This window comes from Sparus aurata, chromosome 16 (genome assembly GCF_900880675.1).
Source record: "Sparus aurata chromosome 16, fSpaAur1.1, whole genome shotgun sequence".
Taxonomy (NCBI): domain Eukaryota; kingdom Metazoa; phylum Chordata; class Actinopteri; order Spariformes; family Sparidae; genus Sparus; species Sparus aurata.
Genome location: NC_044202.1, coordinates 5,424,492 through 5,445,539, shown reverse-complemented (window position 1 = coordinate 5,445,539; position 21,048 = coordinate 5,424,492). Strand labels below are relative to the sequence as shown.

The 21,048-nt window shown below is 40.9% G+C and overlaps 1 protein-coding gene and 2 gene segments (V, D, J or C); all 3 read left to right on the top strand.

The window, feature by feature from the left end:
- Positions 1-21,048, top strand: part of LOC115566089 (M1-specific T cell receptor beta chain) — a gene marked incomplete in the record, with an annotated part of 384,816 nt that overhangs the window by 11,946 nt on the left and 351,822 nt on the right.
- On the top strand, positions 47-1,171 carry LOC115566092 (T cell receptor beta variable 29-1-like). The segment is given in 2 exon segments: positions 47-337; positions 445-1,171. Coding segments are annotated over 2 exon segments (378 nt in total).
- Positions 2,215-2,944, top strand: LOC115566096 (T cell receptor beta variable 29-1-like). The segment is given in 2 exon segments: positions 2,215-2,474; positions 2,582-2,944. Coding segments are annotated over 2 exon segments (378 nt in total).

Genomic DNA, 21,048 nt, shown 5'->3' with positions numbered 1-21,048 from the left:
GGAGCCAGGAGATAAAGGCTTGTATTTCTGTGCTGTGAGTGAACACAGTGATACAGACACATGAGAGCGCTGAACAAAAACCTCAGTGCACTGCTGGCATATCTATCAGTGAGTGTGTGTAGCAGCTCTACTGTAGGGGGACCTCGAGGACAATCAGACAACATGACATCACACAGCAACACTCACACCTGGAACTCTTCACGTCTCTGTTGTAACGTCACACCTCCCATCACACACACTGACAGTGACTCTGCTCTCTGAGCTCATTTAGCTCAGGACACAATAATGATGACAGCTGGTCTGATCACACTCTCTGCAGCTCTGCTCTGCATTATAGGTACTGAACATTGTGATGCTGATGATTTGATTTAGTCCATTCAGTTTTCATGATGAAGAGGAGTCACTGGTGGTTCTGTAACACAACAAGATCTTTTTCTTTCACAGGTCTAATCGATGGGAGTGATGTCACTCAGACTCCTCTGCTGTGGATGAACGAGGGTCAGTCTGCCACGATGAACTGCAGTCACACTAAGGGCGCTACTTATTACCAGATGTACTGGTACAGACAGCTGCCTGGACAGAGGATGAAGCAGATAGTTTTCACAACTCAAAGTCCCCCACATCAATATGAAAGTGGCTTCAGCGCTGAAAAATTCCCAGCAACAAAGAAGAATGCTGTGACTGGATCTCTGACAGTGGAGAGGCTGCTGTTCAATGACAGTGGAGTGTATTTCTGTGCTGTGAGTGAACACAGTGATACAGGTGACTGAGACAGCTGTACAAATACTCAGCTGTTGGTGTCACAGTGAAAAGCAGACAGCTGTCCTTTTAATGAACTGTAGAGGGAACTACACACTCATCTTACACCAGACATGAGAAATTTACACCTCTTCACTTTCATCATGTTACAACTTTTCCTTCATTTGCCCTCTGAGTCAACTTTCAATTCAATTAATTGCTTTTAAACCTCACATAAAGTTTTTATTTCATCTTGAATTCATTGTATTTTGTAATTACATTTTTAATTCTCTACTTTTGAATTTCTGTTTTCTACTTTTCCAAAACTGTGTGGAGTCCTACTTGGTGTCTGAAGTGACAGAACTGTATCCTGTAACAGACTCCAACATGTTTAACTGCCTGAATATTGAAAATAAAATCATATAAACCACCACCAGCTGTTTCAAAGACGATAACTCATACTTGAACCCAACCAGCATAAAAAATAATTTCAAAATTCTCTGTTTAATGTTTATAAATGATCAAGAAATGATAATAAAGACGTTGGTTGATATATTGCAGGCTCAATTTATTTTTACAAAACATTTATTTTAAAACTTTATTCTTATGAAACAATTTAAAAGCACAGTGTCAGCTGGTGTCACTGAATTCAAGCATCATTTCAAACCTGACAGGTTCTGTTATCCAAGCTCTGATAAAGACACATGTGGAAGTTGACAATAAACCCCAGGTCACTGTTTGCACCACTGTTTCTAAAACCAAAGATCTCATGTGCTGCAGGAGGACCTGGAGGACCATGAATGTACCCAGTTACTGTCATCACATCCCACAAAACACACTGTCTGACACTCCCACCTGCAACTACAGCTCTGTGTGTTACTACACTGACTGTTATGTGTTCGACTCTGACTTTCTCAACATGGACTTCACCAAACATGGTCTCTGCAGCTTGTTACTGTTTCTGCTCTCCATAAAAGGTGAAGTACAGAATTATCAGCAGAGCTGAGCAACATCGACTAGAACGTCTGTTTGAAGGATTAAAAAAAGTCCCTGAAAGTATAAAAACAGTAAATGTTCTGCTGCATGTAAATTGAAATGTTTACCTCAGTTATTGTTAACTGTTTTTTAACACAGGTCTGACTGATGGAAGTGATGTCAAACAGACTGACATACTGTGGAAAGACAAGGGTGAAAATGCAACAATAAACTGCAGTCACAACAAGACTGTCCAGCATTTCCAGATGTACTGGTACAGACAGCTTCCAGGAGCAACAATGGAGCAAATAGTGTACACAAGTTTCGGAAGAGATAATCATGAATTTCAAACCAACTTCAGCGAGGAGAAATTTTCAGCCACCAAACCTGACGCTTTCACTGGCACATTCACAGTGAAGAATGTGGAGCCAGGAGATAAAGGCTTGTATTTCTGTGCTGTGAGTCAACACAGTGATACAGACACATGAGAGCGCTGAACAAAAACCTCAGTGCACTGCTGGCATATCTATCAGTGAGTGTGTGAAGCAGCTCTACTGTAGGGGGACCTCGAGGACAATCAGACAACATGACATCACACAGCAACACTCACACCTGGAACTCTTCACGTCTCTGTTGTAACGTCACACCTCCCATCACACACACTGACAGTGACTCTGCTCTCTGAGCTCATTTAGCTCAGGACACAATAATGATGACAGCTGGTCTGATCACACTCTCTGCAGCTCTGCTCTGCATTATAGGTACTGAACATTGTGACGCTGATGATTTGATTTAGTCCATTTAGTTTTCATGATGAAGAGGAGTCACTGGTGGTTCTGTAACACGACGAGATCTTTTTCTTTCACAGGTCTAATCGATGGGAGTGATGTAACTCAGACTCCTCTACTGTTGATGATGGAGGGTCAGTCTGCCACGATGGACTGCAATCACACTAAAGGCAGCACATATCGTCAGATGTATTGGTACAGACAGCTGCCAGAGGACGGGATGAAGCAAATAGTCCTCACAACTGCATACAGTGATCATCAATATGAAAGTGGGTTCAGCGCTGAGAAATTTCCAGCAACGAAGAAAGATGCTCTGACTGGATCTCTGACAGTGGAGAGGCTGCTGCTCAGTGACAGTGGAGTGTATTTCTGTGCTGTGAGTAAACACAGTGATACAGGTGACTGAGACAGCTGTACAAATACCAACTGTTGGTGTCACAGTGAATTAAAAACATCAGTGTCTTTAACCACCTGTAGGGGGAGCTCGAGTGGCAGCATATGGTTGGAAAGATTCATTTTTCACAGAATACATCAGTGAAAGCAAAAATTATGGTGAAAATAACGATAATTTCCTCTTATTTTGAATCATATCATAACACATTATATGTTAAAAATAATCTCAATATGATTGCAGCTCTAATACAAATCTTTGATTTACCTTTGCAACCCTTTAACTATAAAATACGTCATCTTTCCTATAATTCTTGCATCGCAGAACACAGTTGAAACCCAGCCTGGTGGTTATAATGCCAGTGCTGACTAAAAAGAAAACATGTAGAAAACATTTTATTTGTCAACCACGATCACCCCTGTGTCCAGAATCAACAAGATCCAACAAATCTCCTCAAAAGCGCAACAAAATGAAACAGACAGATGGACTGCGGTCATGACCTTGGAGACAGAATTTAAGGATCAACATGGTGATATTATCCATGAGGAAGAATCCTGAACATAACAAATCTCTGTCTCCTCCCCCCAGAGGTGACCCTATAACATCCGTTCAGTCTGTCAGTCGATGCAGAAAGAGAGGAAGATAAAGACATCATGATCAGAAACATCTACAGGATCACTCTGCTGCTTCTCTGGCTCTCCTGTAGGTTTAAATTTACACTGTTTGCTAAAAACCTACATTTTTTGCAACCCTTTTTCTTCACTCAGTGTTTTTCTCTTCAAATGCAGGTCGTTCACTGAGCGTTCAAGTCGATCAGGGTCCATCATCGATATTAGGAAGTCCTGATGGTTCAGCAACAATCAGCTGCAACCATTCAGATAGTTCATACATTACAATACTGTGGTACCAGCAGCCGACGGGGGACGCTGGCCTCACACTCATAGGATTAACTCAGTATAAGAGCCCAGCCATAGAGGAGCCATTCAAAGAGCATTTCAAGGTGACAGGAGACGGCTCGTCAAAATCTGAACTTCATGTACAAAAGCTCAGACTGCCAGAAGACAGCGGCATGTATTACTGTGCAGCTAGTAGCACAGTGACTCAATTACACTCTTGCCTATACAAAAACCCTCTCTGATAGTCAGCCACATAAATTCCCAGTGAAGAAGAGCACACCTGCATCTAACTGCAGCCTGTGGCAGGAAATCATCACTGATATCAACCTCAAAACAGTCTTTTTCTGTGTTTAAGGGAAGGCCTAACTCTGGTATTCTCCGACGTGGATCCTATTTTCCCATGTTTTGTGTCTAAGTAACAAGAGTTTTTGAAATAAATCTAATATTAAGGTAGACAGCTGCAGCTGCAATGTAATCCCTACAGACAATTACATGCTGCCAAAGTACGTCCACTATAATTGTGTCGTTGTTCCAAGTGTCTGACAACATAATGAAAAAGATTCCTACATAGATGGTTATCTTAATTAAAGATTAAGATCCTTTTTGTTTACCCAGTAACAGGCGCGTTTCCTTCCGCCAAAGCCACCAGACTCCATTTGGAAAAACAGTTATTTAATCTTTGTAAAACCGACTTCATTTAAACTCGACAGGAATACAAAATAGACCTTAAAAAACAATCCTCCTTCGTCTATCTACTCTTCAACAATCGCCAACCCTGTTTAAGGCTCAATAAACTCCCTATTAACCGTGATTGATGTGACAATATCGGGACAGAAGCGTGAGAGAGGGCAGACATTAGAGAAGCTGCGGGGGGGGAAACATTTTAGAACATTGTTCTGTTGGCTACAGCAGTAAATCTAAATACTGGACCGATTTCAAATTCATTTCCACACAAAAAGACAGCTAAATAGGATCCAGGTTGATAAAGGACTGAGTTACCCTTTAATCAACACAGCATAATACTATACAAATCCACTGATGAAGACATGTGACGGTCCATAATGTCAACTCCTCCTCCTCCTTCACATCCAGGCAGCTCTCTTCTGTTTGCAGTCATCATCTGTTACCATCATGATTAGACTCCTCGTATATTTAGCAGCTCTGCCGTTCTGTTTAACAGGTAAAATTCCATTAAAATCCTACCTCAATATTTTCAGTACAATTGATTTTTGTCACTAAAGCTGTTTATTTTAAATGTCTCTTGCAGAACTCTCAAAAAACAGTGTTCAACAGACTCCCACTGCCCTGATCAAACATGCTGGAGAAGAAGTCCTGATGAGCTGCAACCATTAAAACACTGATTTTAACATGATCCAGTGGTATAAACAGTCTGCTGGGAGAAAAGATATGGCTCTAGTTGGCTATGTACGTTTTACATCTGATGAGGTTGAAGATCAATTCAAAGACTTTTGTGAAATCACTGGTAACGGGAAAAGTCTGTCAAGTCTGAAGATTGCAAAGAGTCGATCTGAAGACAGTGCAGTGTATTTCTGTGGTGCCAGTAGAGCACAGTGGTACAGAAATCCTCCTTCTTCTACAAAAACCTCCTCAGCAGGTTACACAATAACACAAATTACCACATGAAGAAAAAACTAACCACATTGTGAATGTTTGGTATCAGACAGCTGGTTCACCACCAGCTGTTAGATTCTTATTTATCCATTAGGGTGCAGTGTTTCTCCACAGATCTGTTGATATGTGATCTTTTATTTCTGGCCACTATAACAACAAAATTTTGTGGATGTGACGAGCAGCTCAGTGAATCTCTAAGAGGAGGGACTTGGATGTTTTCTTCACACCTCCACCACCCACCTTAGTCCTCTAATTGTAGGACTCACTTACATAAAATTAGAAGGGAATCATCAGCATACATGCATGAATAGTGATGAAAACAGCAGCAGAAACAAGACTGAGTTTAAATCCAGTCAGAAAACACAACATGTTGATCGCCATCTGCTGCATCACCTTGAATATTATACTGGTTTCAGGTAATAGAATGAAATGTCTGATGTTTGTTCTCTTTCTCTTAAGCTCATTTACAACTACAGATTCAATGAAAGCATCAATGTTTTAGAGTAATGAGGGACAAGGCAGTCTCTTTCACTCGTTTCCATTCATCATTAATAAGTGAATGTATCCTGATTTTGTTCTGTTGATGTCTTTTACACAGGTTCCTCTCCAAGTGACCAGATTAAACAGATTCCAGCCCAGATGTTCTACCAACCTCAAGAAACAGCCAAAATAACCTGTTCCCACAGTATTCAAGACTATGATAGAATCCTTTGGTACAAGGCGTCAAAGAACAGACAGCTACAGTTACTGGGATACATGTATGGAGAAAGTGCATTTCCTGAAAAAACTGGAGTGGAAGAGACTGTGAAGATAGAAGGGAATGCAAACAAAGACAAGAACTGCACATTAACAATTGAAGGACTCACACTGAACAGCAGTGCAGTTTACTTCTGTGCTGCTAGATTACACAGTGCTACATATCACTGATCCTCTGTACAAAAACCTCCCAATCACATGACACCACCCCACCTCAAGCCTTCATGTTGGTTTGCTGATAGGAGGGTCTACTCACAGAGGAGGTTGGTGATAATCAGTATAACTACTGATAGACTGACAATACCTTTCATATCAATACAATTATTATCAAACACAAAAGACAACATGATCCTCATATTCCTAAGCATTCATTTGAACAATATTCTTGTGTCAGGTAATATCATCAAGAGTTTTTAAACAACATCTGTTTATAGTATACTGTCTTCAGCATTAAGTACATCTGACTATGTCTTGTTTTTGGTATTTTCAACAGGTTTGTCTCTCAGTGAACAAGTCCACCAGACTCCAGCTGATATGTTCAAACAACCAGGAGGAGAAGCCAAAATCAACTGTTTTCACACCATTCCAAACTATGAACAAATCCTCTGGTACAAGCAGACAAATGGAGAGCTACAGTTCCTGGGATACATGAATATTAACAATGGATATCCAGAGGATGGAGCAGGTGTGAAGATAGAAGGGAATGCGAACAAGGACCAAAACTGCACATTAACAATTGAAGGACTCAAACTGAGCAGCAGTGCAGTTTACTTCTGTGCTGCTCGATATACACAGTGCTACATATCACTGATCCTCTGTACAAAAACCTCCTCACCACACACAATTACAGCTTTCAGCCTCTCACACCTGGAATGAGCCAGTGTAACCAATGTTGGTCTTCCCTCTCATCCAAATCAGATATGATGATAGGAGGTTTCTTATGTGCAGCTACGCAAAACTTCACCTGCCACATGCTGCCTCATACAGTGACTATAAAAAGGATAAACCTAATCATTGTTTCTTCTTTTATTGCTTTTACAAATGGAATACTGGTCAATATATACAAACAACTATACAATCAGATTGCTGGTTCACCACCATACACTTAGATTCATATTTTATCCATTAGGGTGCAGTTTTTCTCCACAGATCTGTTGATATGTGATCTTTTCTTTTCTGTCCACTTTGACAACAAGATTTAGTGGATGTTAAGAGCAGCTCAGTGCGTCTCTAAGAGGAGGGACTTGGGCAGTGTAATCACACCAGCACCACCCTTCTGTGCTGCTAGATTACACAGTGCTACATATCACTGATCCTCTGTACAAAAACCTCCCAATCACATGACACCACCCACCTCAAGCCTTCATGTTGGTTTGCTGATAGGAGGGTCTACTCACAGAGGATATTGGAAATAATCAGTATAACTACTGATAGACTGACAATACCTTTCATATCAATACAATTATTACCAAACACAAAAGACAACATGATCCTCTTAATCCTAAGCATTATTTTGAACAATTTTCTGGTTTCAGGTAATATCATCAAGAGTTTTTAACAGCATCTGTCTCAAGTATATTGAGAATTGTTGAATGAAACAACTGATGTTTGTTCTTTTTCTGTTAATCTCAGTTACAACTAGAGATTCCTGATTTGTTCTGTTGATGCCTTTTACACAGGTTCCTCTCCAAGTGACCAGATCAAACAGATTCCAGCCCAGATCTTCTACAAACCTGAAGAAACAGCCAAAATAACCTGTTCCCACAGTATTGAAAGGTACAATCAAATCTTTTGGTACAAGGCGTCAAAGAACAGACAGCTGCAGTTACTGGGATACATGTATGGAGACAGTGAATTTCCTGAGGAAACTGGAGTGGAAGAGACTGTGAAGATAGAAGGGAATGCAAACAAAGACAAGAACTGCACATTAACAATTGAAGGACTCAAACTGAGCAGCAGTGCAGTTTACTTCTGTGCTGCTAGATTACACAGTGCTACATATCACTGATCCTCTGTACAAAAACCTCCCAATCACATGACACCACCCACCTCAAGCCTTCATGTTGGTTAGCTGATAGGAGGGTCTACTCACAGAGGAGGTTGGTGATTATCAGGCAGCTCTCTTCTGTTTGCAGTCATCATCTGTTACCATCATGATTAGAATCCTCGTATATTTAGCAGCTCTGCCGTTCTGTTTAACAGGTAAAATCCCATCAAATCCTAACTTAATATTTTCAGAACATTTGATTTTTGTCACTAAAGATGTTTATTTTAAATTTGTCTTGCAGAACTCTCAAAAAACAGTGTTCAACAGACTCCCACTGCCCTGATCAAACATGTTGGAGAAGAAGTCCAGATGAGCTGCAACCATTCAAACACTAATTTTGATAGGATCCAGTGGTATAAACAGTCTGCACGGAGAAATGATATGGCTCTAGTTGGCTATGTATATGTCACTTCTACAAAGGTTGAAGATCAATTTAAAGACTTTTGTGAAATCACTGGTAACGGGGGAAGTCTGTCAAGACTTACGATTGCAAAGAGTCGATTTGAAGACAGTGCAGTGTATTTCTGTGGTGCCAGTAAAGCACAGTGGTACAGAAATCCTCCTTCTTCTACAAAAACCTCCTCAGACACAGCAGGTTACACAATAAAACAAATTACCACATGAAGAAAAAACTAACCACACTGTGAATGTCTGATATCAGACAGATGGTTCACCACCAGGCAGTTAGATTCTTATTTTATCCGTTAGGGTGCAGTGTTTCTCCACATATCTGTTGATATGTGATCTTTTATTTCCGGCCACTATAACAACAACATTTAGTGGATGTGACGAGCAGCTCAGTGCGTCTCTAAGAGGAGGGACTTGGACGTTTTCTTCACACCTCCACCACCCACCTTGGTCCTCTAAATGTAGGACTCACTTACATAAAATTAGGAGGGAATCATCAGCATACATGCATGGATAGTGATGAAAACAGCAGCAGAAACAAGACTGAGTTCAAGTTCAGTCAGAAAACACAACATGTTGATCGCCGTCTGCTGCATAAGTTTGAATGTTATACTGGTTTCAGGTAACTAAATGAAAGGTCTGATGTTTGTTCTTTTTATGTTAATCTCATTTACAACTAGAGATTCCTGATTTTGTTCTGTTGATGCCTTTTACACAGGTTCGTCTCCAAGAGAAGAGATCAAACAGATTCCAGCCCAGACGTTCTACAGGACGTTCTACAATTGAAGGACTAAAACTGAACAGCAGCGCAGTTTACTTCTGTGCTGCTAGATTACACAGTGCTACATATCACTGATCCTCTGTACAAAAACCTCCTAATCACATGACACCACCCACCTCAAGCCTTCATGTTGGTTTGCTGATAGGAGGGTCTACTCACAGAGGAGGTTGGAAATAATCAGTATAACTACTGATAGACTGACAATACCTTTCATATCAATACAGTTATTACCAAACACAAAAGACAACATGATCCTCATATTCCTAAGCATTCATTTGAACAATATTCTGGTTTCAGGTAATATCATCAAGAATTTTAACAACATCTGTTTATTGTATATTATTTTCCTCAATTTTCATCTGTAACTACATTGAACTGTGTCTTCTTTTTGGTATTTTCAACAGTTTTGTCTCTCAGTGAACAAGTCCACCAGACTCCAGCTGATATGTTCAAACAACAAGGAGGAGAAGCCAAAATCAACTGTTTCCACATCTCTTCAACCTTTGATCAAATCCTCTGGTACAAGCAGACAAACATACAACTACAGTTACTGGGATACATGGTTGGAGACAGTTCATCTCCTGAGAAAAGTGGAGTAGAAGAGACTGTGAAGATAGAAGGGAATGCAAACAAAGACAAGAACTGCACATTAACAATTGAAGGACTCAAACTGAGCAGCAGTGCAATTTACTTCTGTGCTGCTAGATTACACAGTGCTACACATCACTGATCCTCTGTACAAAAACCTCCTCACCACACATAATTACAGCTTTCAGCCTCTCACACCTGGAATGAGCCAGTTTAACCAATGTTGGTCTTCCCTCTCATCCAAATCAGATATGATAGTAGGTGGTTTCTTATGTGCAGCTAAGCAAAACTTCACCTGCCCTATCCATCCTCATGCAGCAGCTATAAAAAGTATCGACCCCTTCGTTGTTTTCTCCTTTAATGAATGGAATCCTGTACAATATACAAGAAATACACAAACAAATATACAATCAGACAGCTGCTTACCACCAGGCAGTTATCTTCTCATTTTATCCATTAGGGTTCAGTGTTTCTTCACAAATCTGTTGATATGTGATCTTTTATTTCTGGCCACATCTAAGTTTAGAAAAAGACACATCATATAGAATCATAAAAATGGAGAGATAACATTTGCATTTATTTCATCCTTTGAACTTGATGTAAAATACATTTTGGAGAAATTAGTTGAAACATACATCAGTCTGTGGTTCTTTGTAATAAAGTTATCAGTCTGTTATATAGAAAAAAAAATGTCAACATGATGAGCAGCTCAGTGCATCTCTAAAAAGGAGGGACTCGGACGTTTTCTTCACACCTCCACCACCCACCTCTGTTCTCTGGTTGGAGGACTTACTTACATGAAATTAGGAGGGAATCATCAGCATTCATGCATGGATAGTGATGAAAACAGCAGCAGAAACAAGACTGAGTTTAAATTCAGTCAGAAAACACAAAATGTTCATCGCCGTCTGCTGCATCACCTTGAATATTATACTGGTTTCAGGTAATGAAATGAAACGTCTGATGTTTGTTCTTTTTCTGTTAATCTCATTTACAACTAGAGATTCCTAATTGTGTTCTGTTGATGCCTTTCACACAGGTTCCTCTCCAAGTAATCAGATTAAACAGATTCCAGCCGAAATGTTCAACAAACCTCAAGAAACAGCCAAAATAACCTGTTCCCACAGTATTCAAAGCTACAATCAAATCTTTTGGTACAAGACGTCAAAGAACAGACAGCTACAGTTACTGGGATACATGTACAGAGAAAGTGCATTTCCTGAGAAAACTGGAGTGGAAGAGACTGTGAAGATAGAAGGGAATGCAAACAAAGACAAGAACTGCACATTAACAATTGAAGGACTCACACTGAGCAGCAGTGCAGTTTACTTCTGTGCTGCTAGATTACACAGTGCTACATATCACTGATCCTCTGTACAAAAACCTCCCAATCACATCACACCACCCACCTCAAGCCTTCGTGTTGGTTTGCTGATAGGAGGGTCTACTCACAGAGGAGGTTGGAGATAATCAGTATAACTACTGATAGACTGACAATACCTTTCATATCAATACAATTATTACCAAACACAAAAGACAATATGATCCTCATATTCCTAAGCATTCATTTGAACAATATTCTGGTATCAGGTAATATTATCTAGAGTTTTTAACAACATCTGTTTCAAGTATATTACTTTCAGCTGTATCTACATTTGACTTTTTTTGGTATTTTCTTCAACAGGTTTGTCTTTAAGTGACCAAGTCCACCAGACTCCAGCTGATATGTTCAGTCAACCAGGAAAAGAAGCCAAAATCAACTGTTTCCACACCATTCCAAACTATAATCAAATCCTCTGGTACAAGCAGACAAAGAGACAACTACAGTTTCTGGGATACATGTATGCCAGTGCCAACCCAGAGGATGGAGCAGGTGTGAAGATAGAAGGCAGTGCAAAGAAAGACGAAAACTGCACATTAACAATTGAAGGACTCACACTGAGCAGCAGAGCAGTTTACTTCTGTGCTGCTAGTTTACACAGTGCTACATATCACTGATCCTCTGTACAAAAACCTCCTCACCACTAATAATTACAGCTTTCAGCCTCTCACACCTGGAATAAGCCAGTGTAACCAATGTTGGTCTTCCATCCCATCCAAATCAGATATGATAATAGGAGGTTTCTTATGTGCAGCTATGCAAAACTTCACCTGCCACATGCTGCCTCATTCAGTACCTATTAAAAGTACTCACCCCATCATTCTCTGTGCTTTTATTGCTTTTATGAATGGAATTCTGGTCAATATACAAAAGATATTCAATCAGACAGCTGGTTCACCACCAGAAACAAGACTGAGTTTAAATTCTGTCAGAAAACACAACATGTTGATCGCCGTCTGCTGCATCACCTTGAATGTTATACTGGTTTCAGGTTATTGAAATGAAACGTCTGATGTTTGTTCTTTTTCTGTTAATCTAATTTACAACTAGAGATTCCTGATTTTGTTTTGCTGATGCCTTTTACACAGGTTCCTCTCCAAGTGACCAGATCACACAGATTCCAACCGAAATGTTCTACAAACCTCAAGAAACAGCCAAAATAACCTGTTCCCACAGTATTCAAAACTATGATAGAATCCTTTGGTACAAGACGTCAAAGAACAGACAGCTACAGTTACTTGGATACATGGTTGGAGAAAGTGCATTTCCTGAAAAAACTGGAGTGGAAGAGACTGTGAAGATAGAAGAAGAACTGCACATTAACAATTGAAGGTCTCAAACTGAGCAGCAGTGCAGTTTACTTCTGTGCTGCTAGATTACACAGTGCTACATATCACTGATCCTCTGTACAAAAACCTCCCAATCACTTGACACCACCCACCTCAAGCCTTCATGTTGGTTTGCTGATAGGAGGGTCTACTCACAGAGGAGGTTGGAGATGATCAGGCAGCTCTCTTTTGTTTTCAGTCATCATCTGTTACCATCATGATTAGCCTCCTAATACATTTAGCAGCTCTGCCATTCTGTTTAACAAGGAAAATTCCATTAAATCCTAACTTAATATTTTCAGAACATTTGATTTTTGTCACTAAAGATGTTTATTTTAAATTTCTCTTGCAGAACTCTCAAAAAACAGTGTTCAACAGACTCCCACTGCCCTGATCAAACATGTTGGAGAAGAAGTCCAGATGAGCTGCAACCATTCAAACACTGATTTTGATATGATCCAGTGGTATAAACAGTCTGCTGGGAGAAATGATATGGCTCTAGTTGGCTATGTATATGTCACTTCTACAAAGGTTGAAGATCAATTTAAAGACTTTTGTGAAATCGCTTGTAACGGGGAAGTCTGTCAAATCTTAAGATTGCAAAGAGTCGATCTGAAGACAGTGCAGTGTATTTCTGTGGTGCCAGTAGTGCACAGTGGTGCAGAAATCCTTCTTCTTCGACAAAAACCTCCTCAGACACAGCAGGTTACACAATAACACAAATTACCACATGAAGAAAAAACTAACCACACTGTGAATGTTTGATATCAGACAGCTGGTTCACCACCAGGCAGATAGATTCTTATTTTATCTGTTAGGGTGTGTTTCTCCACAGATCTGTTGATATGTGATCTTTTATTTCTGTCCACTTTAACAACAACATTTTGTGGATGTGACGAGCAGCTCAGTATGTCTCTAAAGAGGAGGGACTCGGACTTTTTCTTCACACCTCCACCACCTACGTTGGTCCTCTGATTGGAGGACTCACTTACATAAAATTAGGAGGGAATCATCAGCATACATGCATGGATAGTGATGAAAACAGCAGCAGAAACAAGACTGAGTTTAAATTCAGAAAGAAAACACAACATGTTGATCGCCGTCTGCTGCATAACGTTGAATGTTATACTGGTTTCAGGTAATGGAATGAAACATCTGACGTTTGTTCTCTTTCTCTTAAGCTCATTTACAACTACAGAGTCAATGAAAGTGTGGCGAGCGTAGGGAGGACACAAGACACAGTAATATCGAATTGCCTGTGTTCAAAGGGTAGTAGGGCTGACGGGTCCCACTCGTAGCCTACTGACTGCAACAATGCCACCTTGGGACTTTCACCCAAAGATTTAACTCTGTCAATTGATCTCAGGACACGCAAGTAAGGTCACTCATTAGGCATCAGATGTGGTTTACAGTTAAATACACTTTATTATTAAATATTAAAACAATGCAGCGCCCACACAAATTGTAAAAAAAGAGACTATTCAGCCTGAGGCTCGCTGGTGTGGAGAAACTAGTAGTTTGATCATAAAAGGAGTCTGCGGAATCAAGGCTGGATGGAGTGAAGAAGCAATCTTTATTAAAACAGAATCTAGCGCCTTGAGTCCGGTCAGAAGCGGCCGCGTTCTGATTTTATCGAATCTGTGGACAAAACAATGCCAAAATGCTCGCCCTCGCTCCCTCAAAACCTCAGCCTTTGCTCTTAGGAGGTTTTCCAAGTGCCACACCCGTTTCTTCCCCTGCACCGGCCTTTAGAGCCCCTTTCCCAGTAAACACCCACTTCTTCTAATTGGTCATTTCGGCATATTATCCAATAGACTAAAAGAGGAGTTGACCTGTTTCCCTACTCTTCTCCCCTAACTCATCTGACCTGGCTGCGGTCAACTGTAGGTCTTGTCCCCAAAATGACCCAAATGGGTTCCCCATCCCTCTACAGGAACATAAACGTTTGGGCATCTCCCACCATTTGGCGGGGGCCAACCTCAGGTTTTAGTACTTTATGATGGTCTGCCGTCCGCTAACCTTTAGCCTTCACCAGTTGAAAAACTGCTTTAGGACCCCTGGAGCTGCGAGCCTCACTCTGTCTGCACTCTTTAACTCACAGGAGGAGAAACAATTAGTCATCATTTAATCTACACTAAGTAAATTCAAAAATCAGAATGTGTTGCCCTCGAGATACCTCATGGGATAAAGAAAACAAATAAACAAAAACCAAGTTAAGGTGTCAGAATGAAACTAAACACATGGCCATGAAGGCACACTTAAGATAGCAGTGACTTAGCAGCAAAACAGCTGCAAAGCAGCGGTAATGCAGCGGCCAAAGCTACGACACAGCAGCCGACAGAGCAGCGGCAAAGCTGCGACAGAGCGGCGACAAAGCAGCAGACAAAGCAGCAGCGGTCAGCTGATCGTGACTTTTCTTATGTCACACGGATCGGATTCGGCCCAATGGCTGTATCTCATCTAAAAAGAACAAAATTAACACGATTAAAATGAGCCTACCATACCGGTTTCAAGCGCGGCAGTAAAACTACAACATACCTTTTGACCGCATCAGATACACACACACAGTTGTGAGAGAAGGAGAGACACATGCGGCTACCGGCATTTACCTGCAACCATGCCAACGTTAGCTTAAAAGTGTATCGACCAAGATAGTGCAGACAAAGAGGACCAGCGCGCACCAAGCGGGGCACGTCAGCTCAGCCGCTCTGCAGCAAAACATACATGTGCTATAAGAACAAAGGGATCAACACCTGGCAACGTGGAAACGATGAGCAGTGTACAATCCTACCTGCCGAGAGCCCAAACTTCTGGACCAGAAGTGACGCGTTAGACAGGAGCGCAAAGAGAAAGCACCGGGAACAGCTGCCGCATTTATACTCTGTTCCGCCTACAATGGGTGGCTACCATTGGTGCTCAATTAATGACCAGAGACAAAAGCATTCTGCTGCTACAAAAGCATCAACGTTTTAGAGTAATGAGGGACAAGGCAGTCTCTTTCACTCGTTTCCATTCGTCATTAATAAGTGAATGTATCCTGATTTGTTTCTGTTGATGCCTTTTACACAGTGTCATCATACCTGCACCACCCACCTTGGTTCTCTGATTGGAGGACTCACTTACAGAAAATGAGGAGGGAATCATCAGCATACATGCATGGATAGTGATGAAAACAGCAGCAGGAACAAGACTGAGTTTAAAGTCAGTCAGAAAACACAACATGTTGATCACCATCTGCTGCATCACCTTGAATGTTATACGGGTTTCAGGTAATGAAATTAAACATCTGATGGATCTTTTTCTGTTCATCTCATTTACAACTAGAGATTCCTAATTTTGTTCTGTTGATGCCTTTTACACAGGTTCCTCTCCAAGTGACCAGGTCAAACAGATTCCAGCCCAGATGTTCTACAAACCTCAAGAAACAGCCAAAATAACCTGTTCCCACAGTACTCGAAGCTACGATCAAATCTTTTGGTACAAGAAGTCAAAGAACAGACAGCTACAGTTACTGGAAAAACTGGAGTGGAAGAGACTGTGAAGATGGAAGGGAATGCAAACAAAGACAAGAGCTGCACATTAACAATTGAAGGACTCAAACTGAACTGCAGTGCAGTTTACTTCTGTGCTGCTAGATTACACAGTGCTACATATTGTAAGGAGAACTTGAAGACCACAAATCATCCAGGATACGTACACCCAGGACTGAACGTCACACACATGACACTCCCACCTGCAGCTTCTTAGACCTCTAACTACTCTGACAGTTGTGTTGGACCTGTTGCAGTCTTTAAACTGAAGAACATGGACATTATCAAACATTGTCTCCTAATACTTCTGCTCTGGATTACAAGTGAGATCTACCCACAACATTACAGCCTTTAACCTTTGCTAGCAAAAAGATGAAAATCACTCGTGATAACGTTTGCTGTGATACACACAGGTCTAACTGCTGCTGATGATGTGACCCAGGATGACATACTGTGGAGATACAAGGGGGAAAATGCAACAATAATCTGCAGCCACAGAAAGGGTTTAGGCTATATGTACAAGTATTGGTACAGACAGCTGCCAGGAGAAACAATGAAACAAATAGTGTACTCAAAAGTTGGCCCAGATAATCAGGAATTTGAACCCAACTTCAGTGAGGAGAAATTCTCAGCCCGCAAACTTGACCCTTTCACTGGAACATTCACAGTGAAGAATGTGGAGCCAGGAGATAAAGGCTTGTATTTCTGTGCTGTGAGTCAGCACAGTGATACAGACACATGAGAGCGCTGAACAAAAACCTCAGTGCACTGCTGGCATATATATCAGTGAGTGTGTGTAGCAGCTCTACTGTAGGGGGACCTCGAGGACATCAGACAACATGACATCACACAGCACACTCACACCTGGAACTCTTCACGTCTCTGTTGTAACGTCACACCTCCCATCACACACACTGACAGTGACTCTGCTCTCTGAGCTCATTTAGCTCAGGACACAATAATGATGACAGCTGGTCTGATCACACTTTCTGCAGCTCTGCTCTGCATTATAGGTACTGAAAATTGTGATGCTGATGATTTGATTTAGTCCATTCAGTTTTCATGAAGAAGAGGAGTCACTGGTGGTTCTGTACACAACAAGATCTTTTTCTTTCACAGGTCTAATCGATGGGAGTGATGTCACTCAGCCTCCTCTACTGTTGATGATGGAGGGTCAGTCTGCCACGATGGACTGCAGTCACACTAAGGGCAACACATATCGTCAGATGTTTTGGTACAGACAGCTGCCAGAGGAGGGGATGAAGCAAGATAGTTTCTCACAACTGCATACAGTGATTATCAATATGAAAGTGGCTTCAGCGCTGAGAAATTTCCAGCAACGAAGAAAGATGCTCTGACTGGATCTTTGACAGTGAGAGGCTGCTGTTCAATGACAGTGGAGTGTATTCTGTGCTGTGAGAGTACACAGTGATACAGGTGGACTGAGACAGCTGTACAAATACCCAGCTGTTGGTGTCACAGTGAATCAAAGACATCAGTGTCTTTAATCACCTGTAGGGGGAGCTCGAGTGGCAGCATATGGTTGGAAAGATTCATTTTTCACAGAATACATCAGTGAAAGCAAAAATTATGGTGAAAATAACGATAATTTCCTCTTATTTGAATCATATCATAACACATCATATGCTAAAAAATAATCTCAATATGATTGCAGCTCTAATACAAATCTTTGATTTACCTTTGCAACCCTTTGAATATAAAATAAGTAATCTTTCCTATAATTCTTGCATCGCAGAACACAGTTGAAACCCAGCCTGATGGTTATAATGCCAGTGCTGACTAAAAGAAAACATGTAGAAAACATTTTATCTGTCAACCACAGTCACCCCTGTGTCCAGAATCAACAAGATCCACGAAAAATGTTGCAATATTTTGAAATCTCCTCAAAAGTGCAACAAAATGAAACAGACAGATGGACTGTGGTCACGATCTTAGAGGCAGCAACCTTCAGATGTGCTGGTATCGACAGCTGAAAAAACTGAAGCAAAGAGAAGATCTTTCACACTGATAAAGTGGACAAAAAAAACATGAGATACTGTATGAAAAGGCAACGTAATGCGCAAATTTAAGGATCAACATGGTGATATTATCCATGAGGAAGAATCCTGAACATAACAAATCTCTGTCCTCCTCCCCCCAGAGGTGATCCTATAACATCCGTTCAGTCTGTCAGTCGATGCAGAAAGAGAGGAAGATAAAGACATCATGATCAGAAACATCTACAGGATCACTCTGCTGCTTCTCTGGCTCTCCTGTAGGTTCAAATTTACACTGTTTGCTAAAAACCTACATTTTTTGCAACCCTTTTTTCTTCACTCAGTCTTTTTCTCTTTAAATGCAGGTTGTTCACTGAGCGTTCGAGTCGATCAGGGTCCATCATCGATATTAGGAAGTCCTTAACGGTTCAGCAACAATCAGCTGCAACCATTCGCACAGTTTATTCATTGTAATACTGTGGTACCAGCAGCCGACGGGGGACGCTGGCCTCAAACTCATAGGATTAACTCAGTATACGAGCCCAACCCTAGAGGAGCCATTCAAAGAGCATTTCAAGGTGACAGGAGACGGCTCGTCAAAATCTGAACTTCATGTACAAAAGCTCAGACTGCCAGAAGACAGCGGCATGTATTACTGTGCAGCTAGTAGCACAGTGACTCAATTACACTCTTGCCTATACAAAAAACCCTCTCTGATAGTCAGCCACATAAATTCCCAGTGAAGAAGAGCACACCTGCATCTAACTGCAGAATGTGGCAGGAAATCATCACTGATAACAACCTCAAAACAGTCTTTTTCTGTGTTTAAGGAAATGCCTAACGCTGGTATTCTCCAACGTGGATCCTATTTTCCCATGTTTTGTGTCTAAGTAACAAGAGTTTTTGAAATAAGTCTAATATTAAGGTAGCCGGCTGCAGCTGCAATGTAATCCCTACAGACAATTACACGCTGCCAAAGTACGTCCACTATAATTGTGTCGTTGTTCCAAGTGTCTGACAAAATGATGAAAAAGATCCCTACACAGATGGTTATCTTAATTAAAGATTAAGATCCTTTTTGTTTACCCAGAAGCAGGCGCGTTTCTTCCGCCAAAGCCACCAGACTCCATTTGGAAAAACAGTTATTTAATCTTTGTAAAACCGACCGAAGAACTCGACAGGAATACAAAATAACTCTCAAGAAAACAATCCTTGTTTGTCTTTCTACTCTTCAACAATTGCTAGCTCTGTTAAGGCTCAATAAACTCCCTATTAATCCTGATTGATGTGACAATATCGGGACAGAAGCGTGAGAGAGGGCAGACATTAGAGAAGATGCGCGGGGGGGGAAATATTCTAGAACATTGTTCTGTTGGCTACAGCAGTAAATCTAAATACTGGACCGATTTCAAATTCATTTCCACACAAAAATACAGCTAAATAGGATCAAGATTGTGAAATGACGGAGTTACCCTTTAATCAACACAGCAGGATACTATACAAATCCACTGATGAAGACATGTGATGGTCCTTAATGTCGACTCCTCCTCCTCCTTCACATCCAGGCAGCTCTCTTCTGTTTGCAGTCATCATCTGTTACCATCATGATTAGACTCCTCGTATATTTAGCAGCTCTGCCGTTCTGTTTAACAGGTAAAATTCCATTAAAATCCGACCGAAATATTTTCAGTGTATTTATATTTTGTCACTAAAGATGTTTATTTTAAATCTCTCTTTCAGAACTCTCAAAAAACAATGTTCAACAGACTCCCACTGCCCTGATCAAACATGCTGGAGAAGAAGTCCAGATGAGCTGCAACCATTCAAACACTGATTTTGATATGATCCAGTGGTATAAACAGTCTGCTGGGAGACATGATATGGCTCTAGTTGGCTATGTACGTTTTACAGCTGATGAGGTTGAAGATCAATTTAAAGACTTTTGTGAAATCACTGGTAACGGGGGAAGTCTGTCAAGACTTATGATTGCAAAGAGTCGATCTGAAGACAGTGCAGTGTATTTCTGTGGTGCCAGTAGAGCACAGTGGTGCAGAAATCCTCCTTCTTCTACAAAAACACCTCCTCAGCAGGTTACACAATAACACAAATTACCACATGAAGAAAAAACTAACCACATTGTGAATGTTTGATATCAGACAGCTGGTTCACCACCAGGCAGTTAGATTCTTATTTTATCCGTTAGGGTGCAGTGTTTCTCCACAGATCTGTTGATATGTGATCTTTTATTTCTGGCCACTATAACAACAACATTTTGTCGATGTGATGAGCAGCTCAGTGCGTCTCTAAAGAGGAGGGACTTGGACGTTTTCTTCACACCCTGCACCACCCACCTTAGTCCTCTAATTGTAGGACTCACTTATAGAAAATTAGGAGGGAATCATCGGCATACATGCATGGATAGTGATGAAAACAGCAGCAGAAATTAGACTGAGTTTAAATTTAGTCAGAAAACACAACATGTTGATCACCGTCTGCTGCATCACCATGAATGTTGTACTGGTTTCAGGTAATGAAATTAAACATCTGATATTTGTTCTTTTTCTGTTGAGATAATTTACAACTGGAGATTTCTGATTTTGTTCTGTTGATGCCTTTTACACAGGTTCCTCTCCAAGTGACCAGATCAAACAGATTCCAGTCTAGACTTTCCATAAACCTCAAGAAACATGCCAAAATAACGTGTTCCCTCTGTAGGAGACACTGCTCACACACTACTTTGACATTTATATGATAATTAATCACTGGTAATTAATTTCAAACTCGTAAATGAAGGCACCACCTCCGTGTTTAG